General features: G+C 43.6%; 1 protein-coding gene across 3 annotated transcripts in view; it reads right to left on the reverse strand.

The window, feature by feature from the left end:
* LOC120927623 (3 beta-hydroxysteroid dehydrogenase type 7-like) overlaps positions 1–23,359 on the reverse strand; it is a 58,944-nt gene that overhangs the window by 1,642 nt on the left and 33,943 nt on the right. For all 3 annotated transcript variants that reach the window (XM_040338423.1, XM_040338425.1, XM_040338424.1), the window contains 2 exons: positions 18,880–18,979; positions 15,899–16,061 (listed from right to left, as the gene is read on the reverse strand). In XM_040338423.1, coding sequence (XP_040194357.1) covers positions 15,899–16,061; positions 18,880–18,979 — 263 coding nt within the window. The remainder of the gene's footprint in view (positions 1–15,898; positions 16,062–18,879; positions 18,980–23,359) is intronic.

Here is a 23,359-nt window from a genome sequence, read left to right on the forward strand (position 1 = left end):
TCACCATCGACACCACCAAAAGCATCATCAAAAATCTCTGAGACACTACATCACCAAACTACATTATTTCTACAAAACTCTTGAAAGAATCTACCAAAATTGTGGCACCCACCATAACACATCTCATAAATCAATCATTCAAAGAAGGTATTGTTCCAATTTCTCTCAAGCAAGGCATAATCAAACCGCTCCTAAAGAAACCCAACCTCAACCCTAAAGACCCAAACTACCGCAGACGGGTAACAAGCCTTAGCACAATCTCCAAGATTATGGAGAAAGCAGTAGTACAACAGCTACAACTCCATTTGGACACCCACAAACTCCTGGACCCACTACAATAGGGTTTCTGCCCAGGCCACGGGACAGAAACGGCACTTCTCAAAATATGGGATGATGCTCTTGAAGCAGCAGACGAAGGAGAATCGTGTTTCCTGGTGCTGCCGGACCTCAGTGTAGACCACAGTAGACCACAAAATTCTACTCACTCGTCTCACAGAAGTAGCTGGAGTCGTAGACTGAGATCTACCATGGTTCTCATCATTCCTAGAAAATCGAGCCCAGACAGTGAAACTAGGTGCCTTCACTTCGGAAGCTCACACCATCACATGTGGAGTACCTCAAGGATCACCCCTGTCGCCCGTGCTCTTCAACATCTACCTCCGCCCACTCCCCAAAATCATCAGCAAACAGGACCTGCTCTACCACTCCTACGCTGATGACATTCAACTTTATTTTCGCATCACCAATAAAAAAGACAAATATCACGGACTAGAAAAGTGCCTGCCATTGATAGATAATTGGATGACGGAGAGCTCCCTCGAACTCAATGGATCCAAAACAGAACTTGTCTTTCTCCACGCAAACCAAAAGACAAATTCTAGGACGACATGGACACCACCCACCATCCTTGGAAAAACCATCACACCAAGCACTAAAGTCAAAAGCCTCAGAGTTATCTTTGACTCAGACATGACTATGGACGCACAAATAGGATCAGTAATCAGCGGATCTTACTATCTTCTCCACTTGCTGTGTAGACTCATCCCCTTTAAATTACACAGCACCCTGTACCTCTGGACCCCTTTATATTACACAGCACCCTGCATCTCTGGACGCCTTTACATTACACAGCACCCTGCACCTCTGGACCCCTTTACATTACACAGCCCCCTGCACCCCTTTACATTACACAGCACCCTGCACCTCTGGACCCCTTTACATTACACAGCACCCTGTACCTCTGGACCCCTTTAAAATTATACAGCCCCCACAGCTCTGAGCCCTCTGTATGTTACACAGACCCCCTTCAGTGCAAACCCTCTCCCTTCAGTGTAGACCAACCCCTTCAGTGCAGACCAACCCCTTCAGTGCAGATCCCCCTTCCTTCAGTTCAGCCCCCCTCTTCAATAAAGACCCCCTTCAGTGCAGACCCCCTCTTCAGTGCAGACCCCCTTCCTTCAGTGCAGACCCCCCCTCCAGTGCAGGACCCCATCAGTGCAGACCCCTTCTTTCAATGAAGACCCCCTTTCAGTGTAGCCCCCCTTCTGTTCAGACCCCCTTCAGTGTAGCCCCCCACTTCAGTGCAGACCCCCCTTCAGTAACTCAGATCAGCACAGCCGCGGCACATGCACAGCAGGTCCCCTCCCCCTGTGTACACATAAACAGAGAGGAGGGGGAGGCGGCTTTACTCTGCTCAGATGTGCCTGCTGTGTGACATCCGGGACTGCTCAGACAGACAACCCAGGGTTGCGAGAGGAGGGGATGGTTGGTGCAGCGGTGTCACCCTGCACCCCCCGCCCCCCTTGCATTGCCAATGTAGCTCACCTTGCCTCTCCCTGCTCTTACCTGCCTGTGGCTGTCACTGCTCCGCTGTCTGAACCCGCCCCGCGTCGTTGTGTCACTGCTTAGGTCACGGAGGGGGGGCGCCGGCACTGTGTATTTTGACACCTTTCTATCAGAACTAACATCAACTTTGTCAGCAATCTGAGCTACAGTAGCCCTTCTATTGGATAGTACAACACGGGACAACTTTTGCTTCCCACATGCATCAATGAGCTTTGGTCACCCATGACACTATTGCCAGTTTACTGGCCTTTCTTCTTCCACTTATGGCAGCCAGCCATCTGGCCATTACAATTTAGCCCTAGTCAAAGTCATTCAAATCCTTACGCTTGCCCATTTTTCTACTTTCTACACATCAACTTCAAGGACAACATGTTCACTTGCTGCTTAATATATCTCAGCCACTTTGATGAGCCATTGTCACAAGATAATCAATGTTATTTCCTTTACCTGTCAGTGGTCATATTGTTATGGCCGATTAGTGTATATTGCTTAGTTATATATATTTACTATTTTTTTTAATTCACGATTTTCAGTGAAATTTATAAATAATGAAAAGGACACATAATACAGCTGTACATAATTGTTTTACATAATCCATCACAATTGTTCAAGACTGCTAGTGGAAAACTTAAAATGGCAATTTGAAAATGTTTGCCAACATAACTACATACCAGTTATAGTCCTGGCTTCTGGAAACTGTAAAATTGTGTAGTGAACAGCGCCATCATGTGTCCAAAGTGCTGCTTTACAATTGATCTTATTTCTTTTCTGATGTTATCACATTTAATTGGGGATCTATGAGTCCTATCACAGTGAATGTAATTATTGACATTCTAATTTTCTGCAACCAATAGACAGATTGTGACCCACCAATTGGGGGAATTTTCCCTCATTTCCTGTCCTTGTTTCACACACAATTTAGCAGGAAGTTTTACTTGTCAGAGACTGACAAGTTCCAACAATTCTACAATCTATCTAAAATAAAAATCCTGCCCCCCCCATGTGAATGAGTATGGGGTACATTGTACCTTTGCTCATTCCCCAAAAAAGTGTCACATAGAAAATGAAATACAAATACAGTTTTTGACAATTCCTTTATTAACAATGCAAAAATAATGCCCCCCGTAAATCCATTGTCAATCACACCGCCAAACCTGAAAAAAGCCGAAGGCTTACCGCCTACTGCCCGCTCCTCCGTCTGACAGTTCTTAAATAGGTAAGGGTCGGGGCCACCCAGGGACGTCACCTTGTGGCCCCACACCTTTGTGACGTCTCTGCCCAGTGTAGGTCATTATGGGCACCTACTTGGCATAATTGGTTAATCATACCAAATCATCCCTGACTTTGTGCAAGTGTACAAAGTGCGCAAGTCTAAAGCCTCATGCACACTGGACTTTATAAAAAAAAAGGCAGTAACATTAGCTGTAGCAGCGTTTTTAAGCTGTTTTCAGACTTAGAGCGTTTTTACAGCTGAAAAACTTCTCTCAAATCCTAGAAAACACCTCTGCCAAAAACTGCTAAATAACAGTCTATGTGTGCATGGATACATATGATAACATGCTGTTATTGATGGCAGAGAAAAACGTCTGAAGCCAAAAACAGTAGCTGTAAAAACGTCCAGGGTAGTCACACCAAATATTGATTTGATTTTTCTTTCAGTTTGCTCACTTTGCATTTCGTAATTGAAAGCATTCATACTTTACAGCATTTCTTCACACCTGCCTACACAGTACTGTAGAATCTCAGTAGGGGAAAACCATACCTCCCAACTTTTTGAGATGGGAATGAGGGACACCTATCAGCAAAAGTATGCAGGCATAGAACACACCCCTTGCCACGCCCCCTTAAAGGAGAATTGTAAAAAAAAAAATGGGTAAACCCACTAGTGCTTTTTATTTACCTCTATTATTCCTTTTATATTGGCTTTTGGATTTTACAAATGCAGCAATTTAGAAATCAGATAAAAGGTTTAGCGCTGGAAAACACTTTTTGATAGATACAAAGTGCATTTTATATACATCTATTTAGATAAGACCAAAATGAAGGACAAATGATGAGGAATGAGAGACAGAGGGACATTGCTCCAAATCAGGGACAGTCCCCCGAAAACAGGGACAGTTGGGAGCTATGGGAAAACAGTTACAAGAGACAACTTCTCACGATTAAGAAACATGCTCTGAAAACTCTGCGGTATCTTCTTTCAATATCACTAGATGGTGCCATTCCTCTTTCTGAGTTATCGTAAAGCACTACTTCTGGTCTTTGGATGTAAAAAATGGAGATATGATTTTAACGAGGCAATGGTTTGTTTGTGCTAATTAGACAAAAAAAAGCATTTTTATATGACAACAAAGTTTTGTCAGTTGATCCATATCCGTAGACATAAAAAAACACAGTTGGAGAAAGTGTTCAAAATAAAATCTGAAAATATTGTATTAGTCTGGCAGACTTTAACCACTTGCCGGCCACCAAATAGCAGAATGATGGCAGCAAAGTGGTTTAGTTATCCTGATCGGATGTCATATGATGTGATCAGGGTAACAGATCCGGCGTGCGCCCACGGGGATGCGCAGCGCAGCGATCGGAGGTGCTGTGTGTCAGTCTGACATAGGCTTCTTACCACGTGATCAGTTGTGACCAATCACAGCTGATCATCGCGTGAACCAGGAAGTGGCGGTAAACGGCTCTCCTCGGTTCGCGCTGACAGGGAGAGCTGATCGGGGGGCTCGAGGCAACTTCGAGGCAACTTCAAGTCGCATCCAGGACAGGCAACTTTGCCAGTGGCCAATCAAACAATAATCAGCTCTGTGGGAGGGAGGGAGGGGTTTGCCTGAGAAAACTATTTTCTCTTCCTGTAAAGTTGCTTCAGTTAAGACCACTGATCTGACTTTGAAGGCCACTTCCATTGAAATCAATGGGTACAAGTCACCTAGAGGTCGCCTTGAAGTAGTACAGGAACCTTTTCTGAAGTAGAGCTACTAAAGTAGTGTGCATTAACCACTTTCCCACCGGACCATTTGTCAGCCTTAAGACCAGAGGTGTTTTTACAATTTTCCACTGCGCTGCTTTAACTGGTAATTGCGCGGCCATACAATGTTGTACCCAAACAAAATTTGCGTCCTTTTTTTCCCACAAATAGAGCTTTCTTTTGATGGTATTTGATTGCCTCTGCGATTTTTAATGTTTGCGATATAAACGGAAAAAGAGCGAAAATTTTGAGAAAAAATGATATTTTCTACTTTTTGTTATAAGAAAAATCGAACAAACTCAATTTTAGTCATACATTTTGGCCAAAATGTATTCAGCCACATGTCTTTAGTAAAAAAAATGCCAATAAGCGTATATTTATTGGTTTGCGCAAAAGTTATAGCATCTACAAACTAGGGTACATTTTCTGGAATTTACACAGCTTTTATTTTATGACTGCCTATCTCAATTCTTGAGGTGCTAAAATAGCAGGGAAGTACAAAACCCCCCCAAATGACCCCATTTTGGAAAGTAGACACCCCAAGGAACCTGCTGAAAGGCATGTTGAGTCCATTGAATATTTTTTTTTTTTGTAACAAGTGATTGAATAATGACAAAAAAAAAAAAAAAAAAAAAGAAATTACAAAAAGTTGTAACTAAATGATATATTGCTCACACATGCCATAGTTATATGTGGAATTGCACCCCAAAATACATTCTCCTGCTTCTCCTGAGTACGGGGATACCACATGTGTGAGACTTTTTGGGAGCCCAACCACGTACGGGGCCCCGAAAATCAAGCACCGCCTTCAGGATTTCTAAGGGCGCAAATTTTTGATTTCACTTCTCACTACCTAAGACAGTTTTGAAGGCCATAAAATGCCCAAATAGCACAAAATCCCCCCAAATGACCCCATTTTGGAAAGTAGACACCCCAAGGAATCTGCTGAGGGGCATATTGAGCCCACTGAATATTTTTTTTTTTTGTACCAAGTGATTGAATAATGACAAAAAAAGAAAAAGAAAAAAGAAATTACAAAAAGTTGTAACTAAATGATATATTGCTCATACATGCCATGGTTATATGTGGAATTGCACCCCAAAATACATTCTGCTGCTTCTCCTGAGTACGGGGATACCACATGTGTGGGACTTTTTGCGAGTCTAGCCGCGTACGGGACCCCGAAAACCAAGCATCGCCTTCAGGATTTCTAAGGGCGCAAATTTTTTATTTCACTCCTCACTACCTATCACAGTTTTGAAGGCCATAAAATGCCCAAATAGCACAAACCCCCCCCCAAATGACCCCATTTTGGAAAGTAGACACCCCAGGCTATTTGCTGAGAGGCATGTTGAGTCCATGGAATATTTAATATTTTGCCACAAGTTGCGGGAATATGACAATTTTTATTTTTTTTGCACAAAGTTGTCACTAAATGATATATTGCTCACACATGCCATGGGCATATGTGGAATTACACCCCAAAATACATTCTGCAGCTTCTCCTGAGTACGGGAATACCACATGTGTGGGACTTTTTGGGAGCCTAGCCGCGTACGGGACCCCGAAAACCAAGCACGGCCTTCAGGATTTCTAAGGGCATACATTTTTGATTTCACTCCTCACTACCGATCACTACCTATCACAGTATTGAAGGCCATAAAAGGCCAAGATGGCACACAACCCCCCCAAATGACCCCATTTTGGAAAGTAGACACCCCAAGCTATTTTCTGAGAGGCATTTTGAGTTCATGGAATATTTTATATCTTGCCACCAGTTGCTGGAATATGACAAACTTTTTTTTTTTTTTTTTTTTTTTGCACAAAGTTGTCACTAAATGATATATTGCTCACACATGCCATGGTTATATGTGGAATTGCACCCCAAAATACATTCTGCTGCTTCTCCTGAGTACGGGGATACCACATGTGTGGGACTTTTCGGGAGCCTAGCCGCGTACGGGGCCCCGAAAACCAAGCACCGCCTTCAGGATTTCTAAGGGCGCAATTTTTTTTCCTCGCTGCCTATAACAGTTTCGGAGGCCATGGAATTCCCAGATGGCAGACAACCCCCCCAAATGACCCCATTTTGGAAAGTAGACACCCCAAGCTATTTTCTGAGAGGCATGGTGAGTATTTTACAGCGCTCATTTATTTTTGAAAATGAAGAAAGATATATATATATATATATTTTTTTTTCTTTTTTCAATTTTCAAATCTTTGTGACAAAAAGCAAGATCTGCAAAATACTCAACATACCTCTCAGCAAATAGCTTGGGGTGTCTACTTTCCAAAATGGGGTCATTTGGGGGGGTTTTGTGCCATCTGGGCATTCCATGGCCTCCGAAACTGTGATAGGTAGTGAGGAGTGAAATCAAAAATTTACACCCTTAGAAAGCCTGAAGGTGGTGATTGGTTTTTGGGGTCCCGTACGCGGCTAGGCTCCCAAAAAGTCCCAAACATGTGGTATCCCCGTACTCAGAAGAAGCAGCAGAATGTATTTTGGGGTGTAATTCCACATATGCCCATGGCATGTTTGAGCAATATATCATTTAGTGACAACTTTGTGCAAAAAAAATAAAATAAAATAATAATAATTCTCTTTCCTACAACTTGTGTCAAAATATAAAATATTCCATGGACTCGAGATGCCTCTCAGCAAATAGCTTGGGGTGTCTACTTTCCAAAATGGGGTCATTTGGGGGGGTTTTGAACTGTCCTGGCATTTTATAAAAAACATTTAGAAGCTTATGTCACACATTACCCACTCTTCTAACCACTTGAAGAAAAAGCCCTTTCTGACACTGTTTGTTTACATAAAAACATATTATTTTTTTGCAAGAAAGTTAAGTTGAACCCCCAAACATTATATATTATTTTAAAGCAAAGGCCCTACAGATTAAAATGGTGGGTGTTGCATTGTTTTTTACGTCGCAGTATTTGCGCAGCGATTTTTCAAATGCATTTTTTTGGGCAAAAATACATATTTTTTTATTTTAATGCACTAAAACACACTATATTGCCCAAATGTTTGATGAAATAAAAAAGATGATCTTAGGCCGAGTACATAGATACCAAACACGACATGCTTTAAAATTGCGCACAAATGCGCAGTGGCGACAAACTACATACATTTTTAAAAGCCTTTAAAAGCCTCTACGGGTTACCACATTAGATTTACAGAGGAGGTCTACTGCTAAAATTACTGCCCTCGATCTGACCTTCGCGGTGATACCTCACATGCATGGTACAATTGCTGTTTGCATATAACGCCAAACCGACGCTTGCGTTCGCCTTTGCGCAAGAGCAGGGGGGGACAGGGGTGCTTTTTTTTTTTTTTTTTTTTTTTATTATTATTTAATTTGCTTTTTTAATTTTATTTTAAACTGTTCCTTACTTTTTTTTATTATTTTTATAATTTTTATTGCCATCTTAGGGCATGTAAATATCCCCTATGATAGCAATAGTTAGTGACAGGTACTCTTTTTTGAAAAAATTGGGGTCTATTAGACCCTAGATCTTTCCTCTGCCCTTAAAGCAACTGACCACACCAAGATCGGTGTGATAAAATGTTTTCCCACTTTCCCAATGGCGCAGTTTATATCCGGGGAGGGGACATACCCTCCCACTGCTTGTAAAAGCAGTTTAGAGGCTAATTAGCCGCTAGGACTGCTTTTACATGAAAGCCGACCGCTGGCTGAAAAGAATGATACCAAGATGATACCTAAACCCGCAGGCATCATTCTGGTATAACCATTCAAAGTCCAGCAACATACCATACGTTGATGGTTCTTGTTGGACATGTATTGTAATCTTTTTTTTTTTTTCATGCAGCCTGTTGGCTGAACGAAAAAAAGATTGATCGGTGGGTATGCCCACCATTAGAATACCTCCCTTCATCCACCCACTTCTAATGATGGGCATACATGCACCATTTATATATGCCGAAGCATGGGGGCATCCTCCCGCAAAAAAGTTATGCCGCTCACACACGTATGTACGCCGCATAAAAAGTTATGGCGCATACACACGGTCGGACTTTTCCACGGGCAAGCTTCCGACGGAATTTCGACCGTATGTACGCGGCATTAGGAGCAAAATCGCTCCTCCGCCCCTAATGCCCCCATGCTTCGGCATATATGCTCTTTTTTTAACTGTGGTGGTGAAATCACCTCCCACAGTGTTGGAGTCGCGGCTTTATGTATCGTGGGAGCAAACGCTGTTGCTGTCACGCTAAATAAATCCGTGCTGCAACTGAATGGCGTACCTGCTAAGCAAATGATGGTTAAACATTATAACAAAGTAACATTACATTTTAACATTAAGATCTTACCATACCATACCTGCAAAGCAAATACCAAAAAAATAAATACAGTAAAAAATAAAAAATTTTTTAACGCAACCTGTGCCTAAAAAATATACATGCCGAAGCATGGGGGCATCCTCCCGCATAAAAAGTTATGCCGCATACACACGGTCGAACTTTTCCATGGGCAAGCCTCCGTCGGAATTTCGACCGTATGTACGCGGCATTAGGAGCAAAATCGCTCCTCCGCCCCTGCTGCCCCCATGCTTCGGCATATATGCTTTTTTTTTAACCGTGGTGGTGAAATCACCTCCTACAGCGTTGGAGTCACAGCTTTATAAATCGTGGGAGCAAACGCTGTTGCTGTCACGCTAAATAAATCCGCGATGCAACTGAATGGCGTACCTGCTAAACAAATGATGGTTAACAATAAAACAAACATTACAGTATAACATACCATACCTGCAAAGCAAATACAATAAAACATTGTAAAAATAGAGAGAATAGATATAGAACAATAGTGAGTGGACAGTAGAGAGTGAACATAAGAGAACAATAAAGAGAGGAGAAAAATACAACCACAACTATTTTTGGATTTTTTATTTTATATTTTTTTTGTGTTTTTGTGTGAGTTTTTTTAATTTTTTTTCCACTTTTTTTCACTTTTATAAAAACTGTAAGAAAACTGTAAACTGAACCTTGCAGATTATGGTCTCTCAAAATGTGATGGCCATCACATATTCCGAGACCCTGTGTTGGTGTGCCTAGGACTGTGTGGTGCTGTACCCTACGCTAAAACTCAATTAGTGTGTGGTAGCGTTTGAAACATACACCAATGCAGAGACCAGGTTGGTCAGGACAGTCGGGACAATAAAAGCGGGTGTCACGCCTAAATCCGAGTTTGCTGCAGACACGACATCTTTTTTGGCGGGTTTTTTGGGTAGGGGTACCAGGGAGGACAAAAGGAAAATGCCTCTCATACAGCCGGCTCACTGCATTTGCGTTGGGAAGGTGGGGCACAGCACCATCTGGAAACAGAAGGGCTTCGACGATCTCTTCCTGGAATTTTAGGAAGGATCCAGTCCGTCCTGAAGCTCTGTATAGCACATGAGCGTTCAGCAAAGCCAATTGAAACAAATACACTGACACTTTTTTGTACCAGCGTTTGGACCTCCGGGCAATTAGGTACGGCGCCAACAACTGGTCATTGAGGTCCACCCCTCCCATGTTAAGGTTGTACTCGTGGATACAGAGGGGTTTCTCCACAACACCAGCCGCCGTAGGAATTTGGACTGCCGTGTCTGCGTGAAGCGTGGACAGAACGAAAACATTCCGTGAATCCCTCCACTTCACTGCTAACAAATTATTACACTGTAAGCAGGCTCTCTCCCCCCGACTAAGACGGGATTCTACAAGCCGTTGGGGGATGCCCCGGCGATTAGGTCGCACGGTGCCACATGCGCCAATTCCATAATCAAAAAGGTGACTAAAAAGTGGCACGCTTGTGTAATAATTGTCCACGTACAAGTGGTACCCCTTTCCGAATAAGGGTGACACCAATTCCCACACTATCTTACCAGCGCTCCCTATGTAATCAGGGCAATTCTCCGGCTCTACGTGACTGTCTTTTCCCTCGTAAACCATAAAGCTAGATGTATAGCCTGTTGCCCTGTCACAGAGCTTATACAACTTGACCCCGTATCTGGCACGCTTGCTGGGAAGGAATTGTTTGAATGACAAGCGGCCAGAAAACTTAACCAGGGACTCATCAACGCAGACAACTTGATGGGGATTATACAAGGCTGCAAACCGTTCGTTGAAGTGGTTTACGAGGGGCCGAATTTTGTAGAGCCGATCGAATTCAGGGTCTCCCCGAGGACGACAGAGTTCATTGTCACTAAAATGCATGAACCGCAAGATCTGCTCGTATCGTGTCCTGGCCATGGAGGCAGAGAAAATGGGCATATGGTGAACTGGGTGCGTGGACCAATACATCCGCAGCTCACTCTTTTTAGTAATGCCCATGATGAGGGAAAGGCCCAGAAATATCTTAAATTCGGAAACCGTAATTGGCTTCCAATCTCTGGCAAGGGACAGCTGGGGATTAGCGGCAATGAATTGACCAGCGTACAAATTGCTTTGGTCCACAATAGATCTATAGAGATCTTCGGTGAAAAACAGCGAATAAAAATCCAGTGACGTAAAATCAACTGTATTCACCTGAATTCCGGGTTGGCCAGTGAATGGGGGAAGTACGGGTGCTGCAGAAGTGGTGGGTACCCAATCAGGATTGGCGAATGCAGCAGGAAGGGCACTATGGGGACGGGCCTGTCTTTGTCGTCTTCTTCTTGGTGGCAGCGGGACACTACTCGTGCTTGCCACCTCTCCAGCTTGAACTGCACTTATGGGACTCGCCACGTCACCAAGTGTTACTGCAGTGCTGGATATATGACCAGGATGTACTAGGCCGCTGGTGCTTGCCAGTTCACCAGAAGGAATAGCGGCGCTAGTACTTCTCTCCTCCATACGAGAGCCCTGCGGTTCTTGCACCTCAGCGACAGCAGAAGATCGGGGTCTGGTACGCCTGACCCTAGCAGGGACCACTCCGTCGTCAGAGCTATCTGTCAGGGAGCCACTGTCGTCTACAGGATCGTATTCTGAGCAAGAATTTGACAGATGCGTGACCTCCTCATCACTATCTGTCAGGCTCATAAACAAGTAGGCCTCTTCATCACTGTACCATCGATTTGCCATTTTGGGCTCTAAATTTAGGGGTACAGTGGTGAGATTCACAGGCAAAAAAGCACCTGACCTGTTAGTGACCGAGTCAAGCGCTACCAAAAAAACTGTTAGCGATCGCAGAGATCAGGCCTGACTCTGCGAACGCTGCAGTTATGTGTTTTTGTGTTTTGTGTCAGTGATCGATCGATCGATACTGCACTTTGGTGGGCTGGACTGGGCGAAGGGGCTAAACGCAGGTGCTAGCAGGTATCTGGGCTGATCCCGCTAACCATGCATTTTTGGGAACCCTAAACTGCAGGGGACGCTAGTATAGATCTGATCAGATCAAGTATCGATCCGATCAGATACTATACCACTAAAGGGAGGCGTATGGTGCGTGCGTGGGTGTTAGCGCTATTGGCCGCTGCCTGGGGCGACGCAGACCCTATCTGGCGCTAAAACCAAACTTTGATCACCCGCCGGGCGATCAGGGGGTTAAAACTTTATAGCAAAAAATATGGCGGGTGCCTTGATGCTATAAAAAATTAACTAGCTAAACTGCGTCACCCGTGACACTTATACTGTGATCACTGGTGACAGGGGGTAATGAAGGGGTTAAACCTTTATTGGGGGGGGGTTAGGGGGGGTCCCTAGACTTTTTAGGGCCTAAGACTGATTACCCTAACACTTATTTTTGTCACTAATGACACAAGTACAGCGATCAAAAAAAAATCTGATTGCTGTACTGGGTGACACAGTGACAGGCAGTGAATGGGTTAATTTGGGGGGTGATCGGGGGGTGAATTGTGTGCCTACGTGACCTGGTGTCAGTGTAGTGTTGTGCAACTCACGGTTAGATGCTCTCTCCCTCTCGGTCTGGAACGGAAAGACCGACACGAGGGAGAGAGCAGTACTTCCCCTGCCAATGTTTACAAAACATTGCCAGGGGAAGACAACCATTGGTTAGAGCGATCACCAGGTCCAGGCCAGATTTTATTGGCCTGGACCTGGTGGTTGATCAGTTCTGCATCGAATCTGATCATCGGGAACGGCGGGGGGGCGCGCGCGCGCGTCCAATTTCCGTTCACGCGTCGGACGTCATATTACGTGATCTCGCCCAGGAGAGCCACCTTGTGGACGTATTTCGACGGTGCGCGGTCGGCAAGTGGTTAAGACGGCTCTCATTCACTTTAATGTAATTTCTTATGTCACGCGACTTTGGGAGACACAAGTCGGATCACAAGTCGCGGTAGTGATCATTTTTAATTATATTGACAGTATGGCAGAGAAGGATGTTTTGTTGACTAACAAGTTTGGAAGGTATTTGTTTAAACAGTCCCTGCCTAGCCTATAGTAAAATGACAGTCGGGCGGAACATTTGTTGATCCACGTGGACGCCATATGATGTCTCCTGAATCGTGGAGTGTCGCTGCTGTGTGATCTGTCATAGGCTGTGTCCATTGGACACAGCTGATGACTGATCAGTGTACCAGCCCGCTGCCGGTGCCATGTGATCAATCATAGCAGATCATATTACAATTGTAAACAATGGATAGCCTTTTTTCATGCCATCCATTGTGTACAATTGTGTTGCTAGCTGTGATTGGTCACAGTGATCATATGGTACAGACAGGGCTAATCACAGCCCATCTGTACCATGTAACTGGCTGTGGCCAATCACAGCTAATCAGAACAAAACACAATGAATGAATCAGATTGTAAAATATGTAAAAAAGAAAAAGATCACTTTCCCTGAGTAGTACAATATTACCATGGTATATGGATGCTAGAGCACTCTGTAGACGCACCCCATGGAGGTTAGAATGCCCCATAGTGAGAGTACCCCATGGATATTAGGGTGTCCCAAGGAAGTTGGAGCACCATGTAGGGTTGCCACCTATCTCTGGTATTCACCAGAACAGTCAAGGTTTTGATGTATGTGTCTGGGTTTCAGTCCGCCTGAAACCCAGACACATTATTCACATTGAACTGTGGCTTCCCAAGTAACAGAGGTAGTCACACACAAATCTGTTGCCATCTGTTAACTCAGTTTGGCCACACCCACTGTTTACCACTGTTTATATTACTACTGTATAAGGTGTTTAAGGTCTTTTGCAATCCTATAGTGTATACTACATACAAAATTGCTGTGCGTCACTAAAGTGTTAGGGTTTGGCATGAAGAAAAGGTGGCAAGCCTACTATATATCCTGATCTGTGAGGCTGAGCTGTATATACCCTGATCTGTGAGGCTGAGCTGTATATACCCTGATCTGTGAGGCGGAGCTGTATATACCCTGATCTGTGAGGCAGAGCTATATACCCTATCTGTAATGCTGAGCTATATACCCTAATCTGTGAGGCTGAGCTGTATACTCTGTCCTGTGATTCTGGGACTGTATACTCTGTTCTGTGATGCTGAGCTGTATACTCCTATCACTATGGGTAGAAGCAAGTGGAATACAGGGGACGGAGTGGGTTGATTATATAAGAGGTGGGGCTTATGAGAAGTGGGAGGGGTCAAAAAAGTTCACCAGCCGCCACTGTTGATTGGCCTGTCCAGGATGCAATAATTCATGGGAGTTCCATCTATTTAAAAGTATTTCCATAAATTCTAACACTATGGACCCAGAATAATGCAGCTAAAACCATAGCATCCTTGTGTACTGGGAGGGGCTGAATGCTTGTGATGTCGTTTTTAATTTGTCACTGCTATTTGAGACTATACTGTTATCTCTTATACGCCCAAAGAGCAGTAAAACTAGGCAAATTATTTGTGATAATTACACAAGTCAGTGGAATGTGTACTGCTGAGTTGTAAATGCCGCTTAGGGAAAACATGATGTAAGTGCTAGCATGGTCATGGTCTATATATGTGTAGCGCCTGCTTACTTCTAAGAACCGGAGCTAATTTAAATTTAGAGGGGGTCAGAGAGTTAGTTAGCTCTGACCAGGCTGATTTGTTTGAATTTGGGTCTCTGTCTCAGCTTGGCTGTCTCAGCTTGGCTGTGCTGTGGGCTCATTCTGTCGCTCATTCTGTCGCTTCTGGGATGCCACCCCAGGACGACAGGTGGCAGTAGTGGAGTGGAGGTTTGGGTGCTTTTCCCCAGCAGACCATCAGGAGGGGTTTTTCTGGCTGTGCATGCTGGGGGGAGGGTATTTATGGGACAGACGCCACTGGTCTGGGTCTTCTTCCAGTGTGGCATACACCTTTAGGGTGTTCCTGGTTCCGGGACCACGTTGGTCCGGAACATTTGAGCTGTGGCTGGGCCCCAGTGATCGACTGGGTCCCCAATCCTGAGAAGATCCCAAGCGTTGTTCCCTTGAGAGGAAGCTGTTCGGTGGGGAGTCCATCTGAGGAGAGCCAAGAGAGGCTGGCGATCCAACAGAGTCTCGACAATCCACTGGGGATCAAGGTAACCGGACACTGAAAGGCTGGACGTTGGTCACCTATCAGTCGGTACCTAACTGCAAACTACCTGAAGGAGATCCAGGCACAAAGTCTATCAAGGAGGATTATCTCCGCTATCTCAATTCTAAGGAGGGTCTGTGGCAGAGACTTTTTTCCCTTAAAGTTTTGAGTGATACTCTGGCTGTCAGGTCAGTGAGAGAGGCTTGTCCAGGTACACTAAACCCACTCTGGCTGAAGTGGCGAAGAAAACAAAGTGTTGATGGAAGCAGGACTGTTTCCTATTTGTTACGCCTGAGTCTGCTGTTTCTTCTCCTACTACATCTTTACTCTTCACCACAAAGTTTTATTGTTTTTACCCGGCTGGATAATAAAGAGCACAGAAAAAGACATTCCATTACTGCTGCTTTCACCATACATCCCTAGACGGCGGAGGAGCCATGAGGTAACATGCCACCCAAAACAAACCAGCAGCTCCTTCGGGGGTAGTGCTACATAAGTAACGTATGTTAAATGTTTTTAGAGTAAAACGCCTAACAAAGAATAGTAATCGTAAGAAATATGACATCTGAGGTACTATGTGATATCAATGAATGAAAATGGGTTCGGACATATGATCAGTGGCATGTCTGTGATATAAATCCTCTTACCAACATATTCATAGCTTTGCGCTGCATTATCTGGTTGAATGTAGTTTATCTTATTATTGTTGGATTTTGCAGACTGATATTGGCTCAGAAAAGTTGGAGACTTTTCACCATAGACACCGCTTGGTCGGATGCAGCAGGTAGTCAATTTATTGCCATTGCTCATCTGCAAAGCAAAAACATAAAGAGGACATTTTGAAACAAATGTTATTTTGAAGGGTATCATTAAAATTAGAAGGATCATATATGGAGTGGGAATAATCAATGTAGCTTTGCCAATCCCAAAACTAATCAAATATCTACAATTGCGTCATGGAATTGTGTTCGGATGTGAGACCATTCTAACCCGCTTTTTGGTGGAAGTGTCAATAAATAATAATGCCCTGTACACACGATCGGTCCATCAGATGAAAACGGTCTGATGGACCGCTTTCATCGGTTAACCGATGAAGCTGACTGATGGTTAGTCGTGCCTACACACCATCAGTTAAAAAAACAATCGTGTCAGCACGCGGTGACGTAAAACACAACGACGTGCTGAAAAAAATGAAGTTCAATGCTTCCAAGCATGCGTCGACTTGATTCTGAGCATACGTGGATTTTTAACCGATGGACGTGCCTACAAACGATCGGTTAAATTTAAAACAAGATTGCTTTTTTTTAACCTATGGATAAATAACCGATGGGCCCTACACACGATCGGTTTGGTCCGATGAAAATGGTCCATCATACTGTTCTCATCGGTTTGACCGATCGTGTGTACGCGGCATTAGAGTTACACTCCACTCCCCCGACATGTTTTTTCTTCTCATTTACCTGCAGTGCTGTAGTGCTCTTCAAAGAACATTCTCGCCTGCACAGCAAATCCAAAGTTTTCCCACTGTGAATCACTATTCAGGTGCCACACAGTGGATCCAATGCTGCCATCTTGATCTTCTTCAGCTGGATGCCTCTTTCATGTGCAGGTAGCCAGTTCTGATGACGCGCTGGGTCCCCACTCCAGACTGGCCCCTGGTGAGTCTGTGTGCCAATTGTGCAGCCTGATGTGATTTAATTATCCCAGAAGGCTGCAGAACCAGGTACATGTCATTCTAGCCTAGGCCTGAATGACAGCGGGGTGTGGAGCTAAAAATTAAAAACAAATAGATAGGAAAAAAAAAAAATTGAGCTACAGTAGCTCTTCTATTGGATTGGAATAAACCCGCCTTCACTCCACACGTGCATCAATGAGCCTACAACCCTGTCGCCAATTTTCCACTGAAAACCAGAAATTTTACCAGAGCTGCAGTTTTTGAGATGTTGTGACCATGCGTCTAGCCAGTACACTTTGACCCTTGTCAAAGTCACACAAATCCTTAGGCTTGCCCATTTATTCTGCTTTTAACACATCAATGTCGAAGAAATGTTTACTTGCTGCCTTATATATTTTAGCCACTTGCAGGTGCCATTGTAAAGAGATAATTAATCTTATTCACTCTACCTGCCAGTGATGATAATGTCATGGCTCATCTGTGTACATGCAGATTTGCCTGGGAATTTCTTTTTAAGGCACTGCATAGCTCTTTAAAACTATGGCCAGCAGGCCTTGAAAGAGCAAAAACATGCTTTTGGATAACCCAGTCCCCCCTATAAAGAGGGGGGGGCAGTTAAGTAACTGTTCTTTAGAGCCCTTTAACACATAAGGCCCATACACACGATAGGACTTTTTGACAACAACTGACTGACGGAATGTGTATGCTCCGTCGGACAAATGTTTTAGTTTTTCCAACGGACAAATGTTTCGCAGTGCATGCTCTCAAACTTTGATAAAAAAATGTCCGATGGAGGAGAATCCTATCGTGTGTACACAAGTCTATCGGACTAAAATCCAAAGTACAAATACCCATGCTCAGAACCAATGCTAAAGATCAGACAACAATAGCAGAAGTTGCCCAAAGGGTGGTGGTAAAGAGCTGAAAAACCACATGATTTGGTGAAAGTTGGCTATAAAAGTCCTGTCGTGTGTATGCAGAACAAGTTCACGGCCAACACCCATTCGGACCAAAATCCACAGAAAAGTCAGATGGAAGTCTGATCGTGTGTAGGAGACTTTAGGCAGTTTTCAGGCATTTTAGCGCTGGAAATAGCACCTGTAAAGCGCCTGAACACTGGCTCTCTTGCCTCCTGAGTGTAAAAGCCAGAGTGCCTTCACACTGGGGCAGTGCGCTTGCAGGATGTTAGGAAAAGTCCTGGAAGCAGCATCTGTTTACAGCCTTTCCAAACTGCTCCGGCCCATTGGAATGCATGGGCAGCGCAACACGGGTGCTTTAAACCCCTTCTTGGGGGTTAAATGTGCCCTGCTAGCGGCCGAAAAGTGACGCTTAAACAGCAGTAAAGCGCCGCTAAAACAAACAACGCTTTACTGCTAACACGCCCGCGGACTCAGTCTAAAAGGGGTCTTAAAGTGATGCTCCAGCCCTCCCACAGAAAAATTCAGCAGCTACAGTATGTATACCTGTCCTGGAATCCAGCGATGGCGGCACCCCAGCTGATGTTTCCATGGGCTCTCGGGTGCTGCCATAGCCTGTGGCTTCACAGCTGAACCCCTACTGTGAATGCATGAAGCGCCCTGTGCTTTATGAATGATCCGATGGCGGGGATGGAGGAGGGGGCCGAACTTCTGATGGGCCTGCTCCCTCGAAAGGTGCCAAATGTGGCACCGGAGAGGGGGGGGAGGAGACAGATAAGTGGAACTTCCACTTTTGGGTGGAACTCTGCTTTAATTTTGATTGCTAGTTCTTTGAGCCCTATTCAACTTTTTTCATATTATTAAGGGCTTTTGTAATCTTAAATTGTATTTTGTGGTTGATTTAATGTCAGTGGTTACTATTAGCTACTGTGCTATCCATAGCACAAAAAAAAAAAAAAAATTTGTTGCAAGGTATAGCCTTTATAAAATACAACTTTTTTCAGAGGGTGATATTTTGGGTTATTAAAGTACATACCTGCTGACCATTAGCCGAGAGGGTTAACTTTTCAGCCCGACTCTTAGTTTTACCATAAAACAGTAACTTCTCACCATGATAGATTGTGTCTTCTGTGATTCTTAAAACAAAAGAAACAGGATTTTTTTTTTATAAATATAGATGTCAAGATATAGAATCCTACTTTTATAGCCTTAATATGGAGTCAAAACTAGTAAACCTAAAGCATTTGTTGCCCCAACACTTCATATTCCTGATATGTGCCTGCTGTACCATGATACGAGACAGTATCCTTTTCTCTTTGTATTGCTTCCTTTGTATGAAACCCCTGGTGTTCCTGCTAGTCCCCTTGCTTCCTGATTAAAAACTGACCACATTAAGCAAGAGAGCACATCGTGGTCAGTTCGCCAGCTCTGCTGGGAGCTCAGTATACTCTCCTCCAATGATCAGACATTCACTGGCAAGCTCAGTGTACTGCTGCTTCTCCCCCCGAGCTCTAATGCAGCTGAAAAAAGAGGGAATGTGATCATATATGAAAAAATGGAAAAAAGGTATTTACAGTTGCAAGAAAAAGTATTTGAACCCTTTTGGAATGATATGGATTTCTGCACAAATTGGTCATAAAATGTGATCTGATCTTCATCTAAGTCACAATAGACAATCACAGTCTGCTTAAACTAATAACTCACAAAGAATTAAATGTTACCATGTTTTTATTGAACACATCATGAAAACATTCACAGTGCAGGTGGAAAAAGTATGTGAACCCTTGGATTTAATAACTGGTTGAACCTCCTTTGGCAGCAATAACTTCAACCAAACGTTTCCTGTAGTTGCAGATCAGACGTGCACAATGGTCAGGAGTAATTCTTGACCATTCCTCTTTACAGAACTGTTTTAGTTCAGCAATATTCTTGGGATGTCTGGTGTGAATCGCTTTCTTGAGGTCATGCCACAGCATCTCAATCGGGGTGAGGTCAGGACTCTGACTGGGCCACTCCAGGAGGCATATTTTCTTCTGTTTAAGCCATTCTGTTGTTGATTTACTTCTATGCTTTGGGTCGTTGTCCTGTTGCAACATCCATCTTCTGTTGAGCTGGGCTGGTGGACAGATGGACTTAAGTTCTCATGCAAAATGTCTTGATAAACTTGGGAATTATTTTTTCCTTCGATGGTAGCAATCCGTCCAGGCCCTGACGCAGCAAAGCAGCCCCAAACCATGATGCCTCCACCACCATAATTCACAGTTGGGATGAGGTTTTGATGTTGGTGTGCTGTGCCTCTTTTTCTCCACACATAGTGTTGTGTGTTTCTTCCAAACAACTCAACTTTGGTTTCATCTGTCCACAGAATATTTTGCCAGTACTGCTGTGGAACATCCAGGTGTTCTTGTGCAAACTGTAAACATGCAGCAATGTTTTTTTTGGACAGCAGTGGCATCCTTTGGACAGCAGTGGCTTCCTCTGTGGTATCCTCCCATGAAATCTATTATTGTTTAGTGTTTTACGTATTGTAGATTCGCTAACAGGGATGTTAGCATATGCCAGAGACTTTTGTAAGTCTTTAGCTGACACTCTAGGATTCTTCTTCACCTATTGAGCAGTCTGCGCTGTGCTCTTGCAGTCATCTTTACAGGACGGCCACTCCTAGGGAGAGTAGCAGCAGTGCTGAACTCTCCATTTATAGACAATTTGTCTTACCGTGGACTGATGAACATCAAGGCTTTTGGAGATACTTTTATAACCCTTTCCAGCTTTATGCAAGTCAACAATTCTTAATCGTAGGTCTTCTGAGAGCTTTTTTGTGCAAGGCATCATTCACATCAGGCAATGCTTCTTGTGTAAAGCAAACCCAGAACTGGTGTGTGTTTTTTATAGGGCAGGGCAGCTGTAACCAACACCTCCAATCTCATCTCATTGATTGGACTCCAGTTGGCTGAAACTTCACTCCAATTAGCTCTTGGAGAGGTCATTAGTCTAGGGCAGGGGTCTTCAAACTTTTCAAACAAAGGGCACTTTATTGTCCTTCAGACTTTAGGAGGGCCAGATTTTGGCCTGCAGGGGCAGAAAATGTCACAGCCCAGCATCAGTAAGAATAAATATGGCCTCAGGGTAGGTGGTCAATAGAAGGAGGAGTATTCCCCCTATTAGTAGGAGGACTAGTTTCCCATCATCGGTATCCATGGAAGATATAGTGTCCCATTGCTGGTGTCAGTGGGAGGAATAGTGCCTCATATCAGTGGAAGGAATTGTGTCCCAATGGCCGGATTAAAGCTAGCAAAGGGCCACATCCGGCCCTCGGGCCGCAGTTTGGAGACCCCTGGTCTAGGGGTTCACATACTTTTTCCACCTGCACTGTGAATGTCTACATGGTGTGTTCAATAAAAACATGAGAACATTTAAATCTGTGTGTGTTATTAGTTTAAGCAGACTGTGATTGTCTATTGTTGTGACTTAGATGAGGATCAGATCACTTTTTATGACCAATTTGTGCAGAAATCCATATCATTCCAAAAGGGTTCACATACTTTTTCTTGCAACTGTATAATGTTTTTTTTTTTTTTTTATATCTATACAAAAATCTTTTGCCTTTCATTTCTATTTTAAACTGAATGGGTTGTTTTACAAGGTGATCGTTTACGATCACTTTAAATACGAGGTGGTATCAAAAAGTTTAGAGTCTAGTTCTGTAACTCGCCAACAGATGGCAGCACAAGGCTGCATGCACAGTCACAGAGAGCACCAACCTTTAGAAGTCAGTATACCAAAAGACATAGTCCTGTATACATCAGGAGCTGTGCAACTGGTGATATTCTGACCATGTGTGTTATAACTTCTGCTCTCTCATCACGAGTAGCAAGTTAGAACACAGCACAAACGTGAAATTCTGCGGGAAACTGGGCAAATATGCCACAGAGACGTTTGACATGATTCAGCAAGTTTGATGCTGCAATGAGTTGAAAATCCAACTCAAAGGTTGCCATTTTGAAACCATTGCAGAGATCCAGCACGAATAGCAGGAGGCGCTGACGCGCTTTGAAAAGAAGACTTCCATGACACATTCCAAAAGTGCCAGGAACGCTGGAAATGCTGTATTGCTGTGCAAGGGGACTATTTTGTAGGTAATAGTGTATAAACGTAGATAAATAAAGTACTTTCTTCTAAGCCAGTCTTGAAACTTTTTGATACCACCTTGTGTGAATGCCCCTGTGATTTGCATATCAATGCTTATACGATTTTCTTATCCTTGCCATCCATAATTTGCATATCAATCATGTGTACACCATCTTAAAGTGGATGTAAACGATTTCCTATCATCTGTGCCCAGTCTTGCCACAAAGAGTTAATCCAGCTCTGAGCAATCCTCTTTTCTTTTTCAGTGAGATAAATGGACAAACAGGAGAAAACTTTTGTCCGTTCTTCCCCCTTGCTGTGAGTGACAGGTTATTTACATATCTCATGCACTAGGCACTGAAGTCATGTGGTTACTTTTCTGGATTTTGACTGGATGTTAGTGACCATAGCAAAATTCAGTGTAAGGGGAGTGTAGAGGTGGGCGGGGAGTCTACTGTCATCACGACTCCACCCACCAAGCTCCAGACAACAGACCCACCCACAGAATCTGCAGTTTTTCAGTTCTTATAACAGACATTTGACAGGTGAGGATACATGCAGGAGGCATGTATATCCTTATAGATCAGTACTATGTCAGTAGTTTAGAAAGGATGAGAGTGGGTTTACATCCACTTTAAGGTAGGGTTCTGGAGCTGCAGCTACAATAGCCCCTATGTTAATCCGGCCTTGTTTATACCCCCTGTCAGTTTTTTGTTTTCTTTTGCTAACTCACACTGGAGAGATTTCCCTTCACACCTGTCCCATAGCAAAACAGGAAGTAAGAGGAAATCCCTCCAAAGTATGGGAATTCCTGGTTTATTAACAGGGTGTACCCATTTGAAGATTTCCCCTTGATTCCTGTTGTGGCAACAACCCAAAATTTGGACTTGATGATAATCAAGTCAATTAATATGCAAGTTATTGTCGTAAAACGTCTTTGAGAACCCGGGTCTTGCCCCAGGGAATATGTATCAATGGAAAAAAAGTTTTAAAAACGGTCGTTTTTTCTGGAGCAGTGAATTTAATGATGCTTAAAGTGAAAAAAAAAAAAAAATTCATTTAAATATGATACCTGCTGTGTGTCTATAGTATGCCTGTGAGGTGGCACTTGTTTAGAACTGTCCGTGCACAAAATGATGCCGCAGTGAATTATGGGCTGTGAAACGTAACTCGAATTTGGCGCGAACGGCCCAAAACGTTCGTAATTCGACGAACGATCAAACATACGATGTTCGAGTCGAAAATTAGTTTGACTCGAATACGAAGCTCATCCCTAGCCGGGACCTAATGTATTTTTCACATCATCGTTGCTCTTTGCACTGCCTCATTTATTAAGAGCACATAGAACACAAAAATGTATAGTCATTAACCTGCTTTTGATCTTCCTA

This window comes from Rana temporaria, chromosome 2, assembly GCF_905171775.1.
Source record: "Rana temporaria chromosome 2, aRanTem1.1, whole genome shotgun sequence".
NCBI lineage: Eukaryota > Metazoa > Chordata > Amphibia > Anura > Ranidae > Rana > Rana temporaria.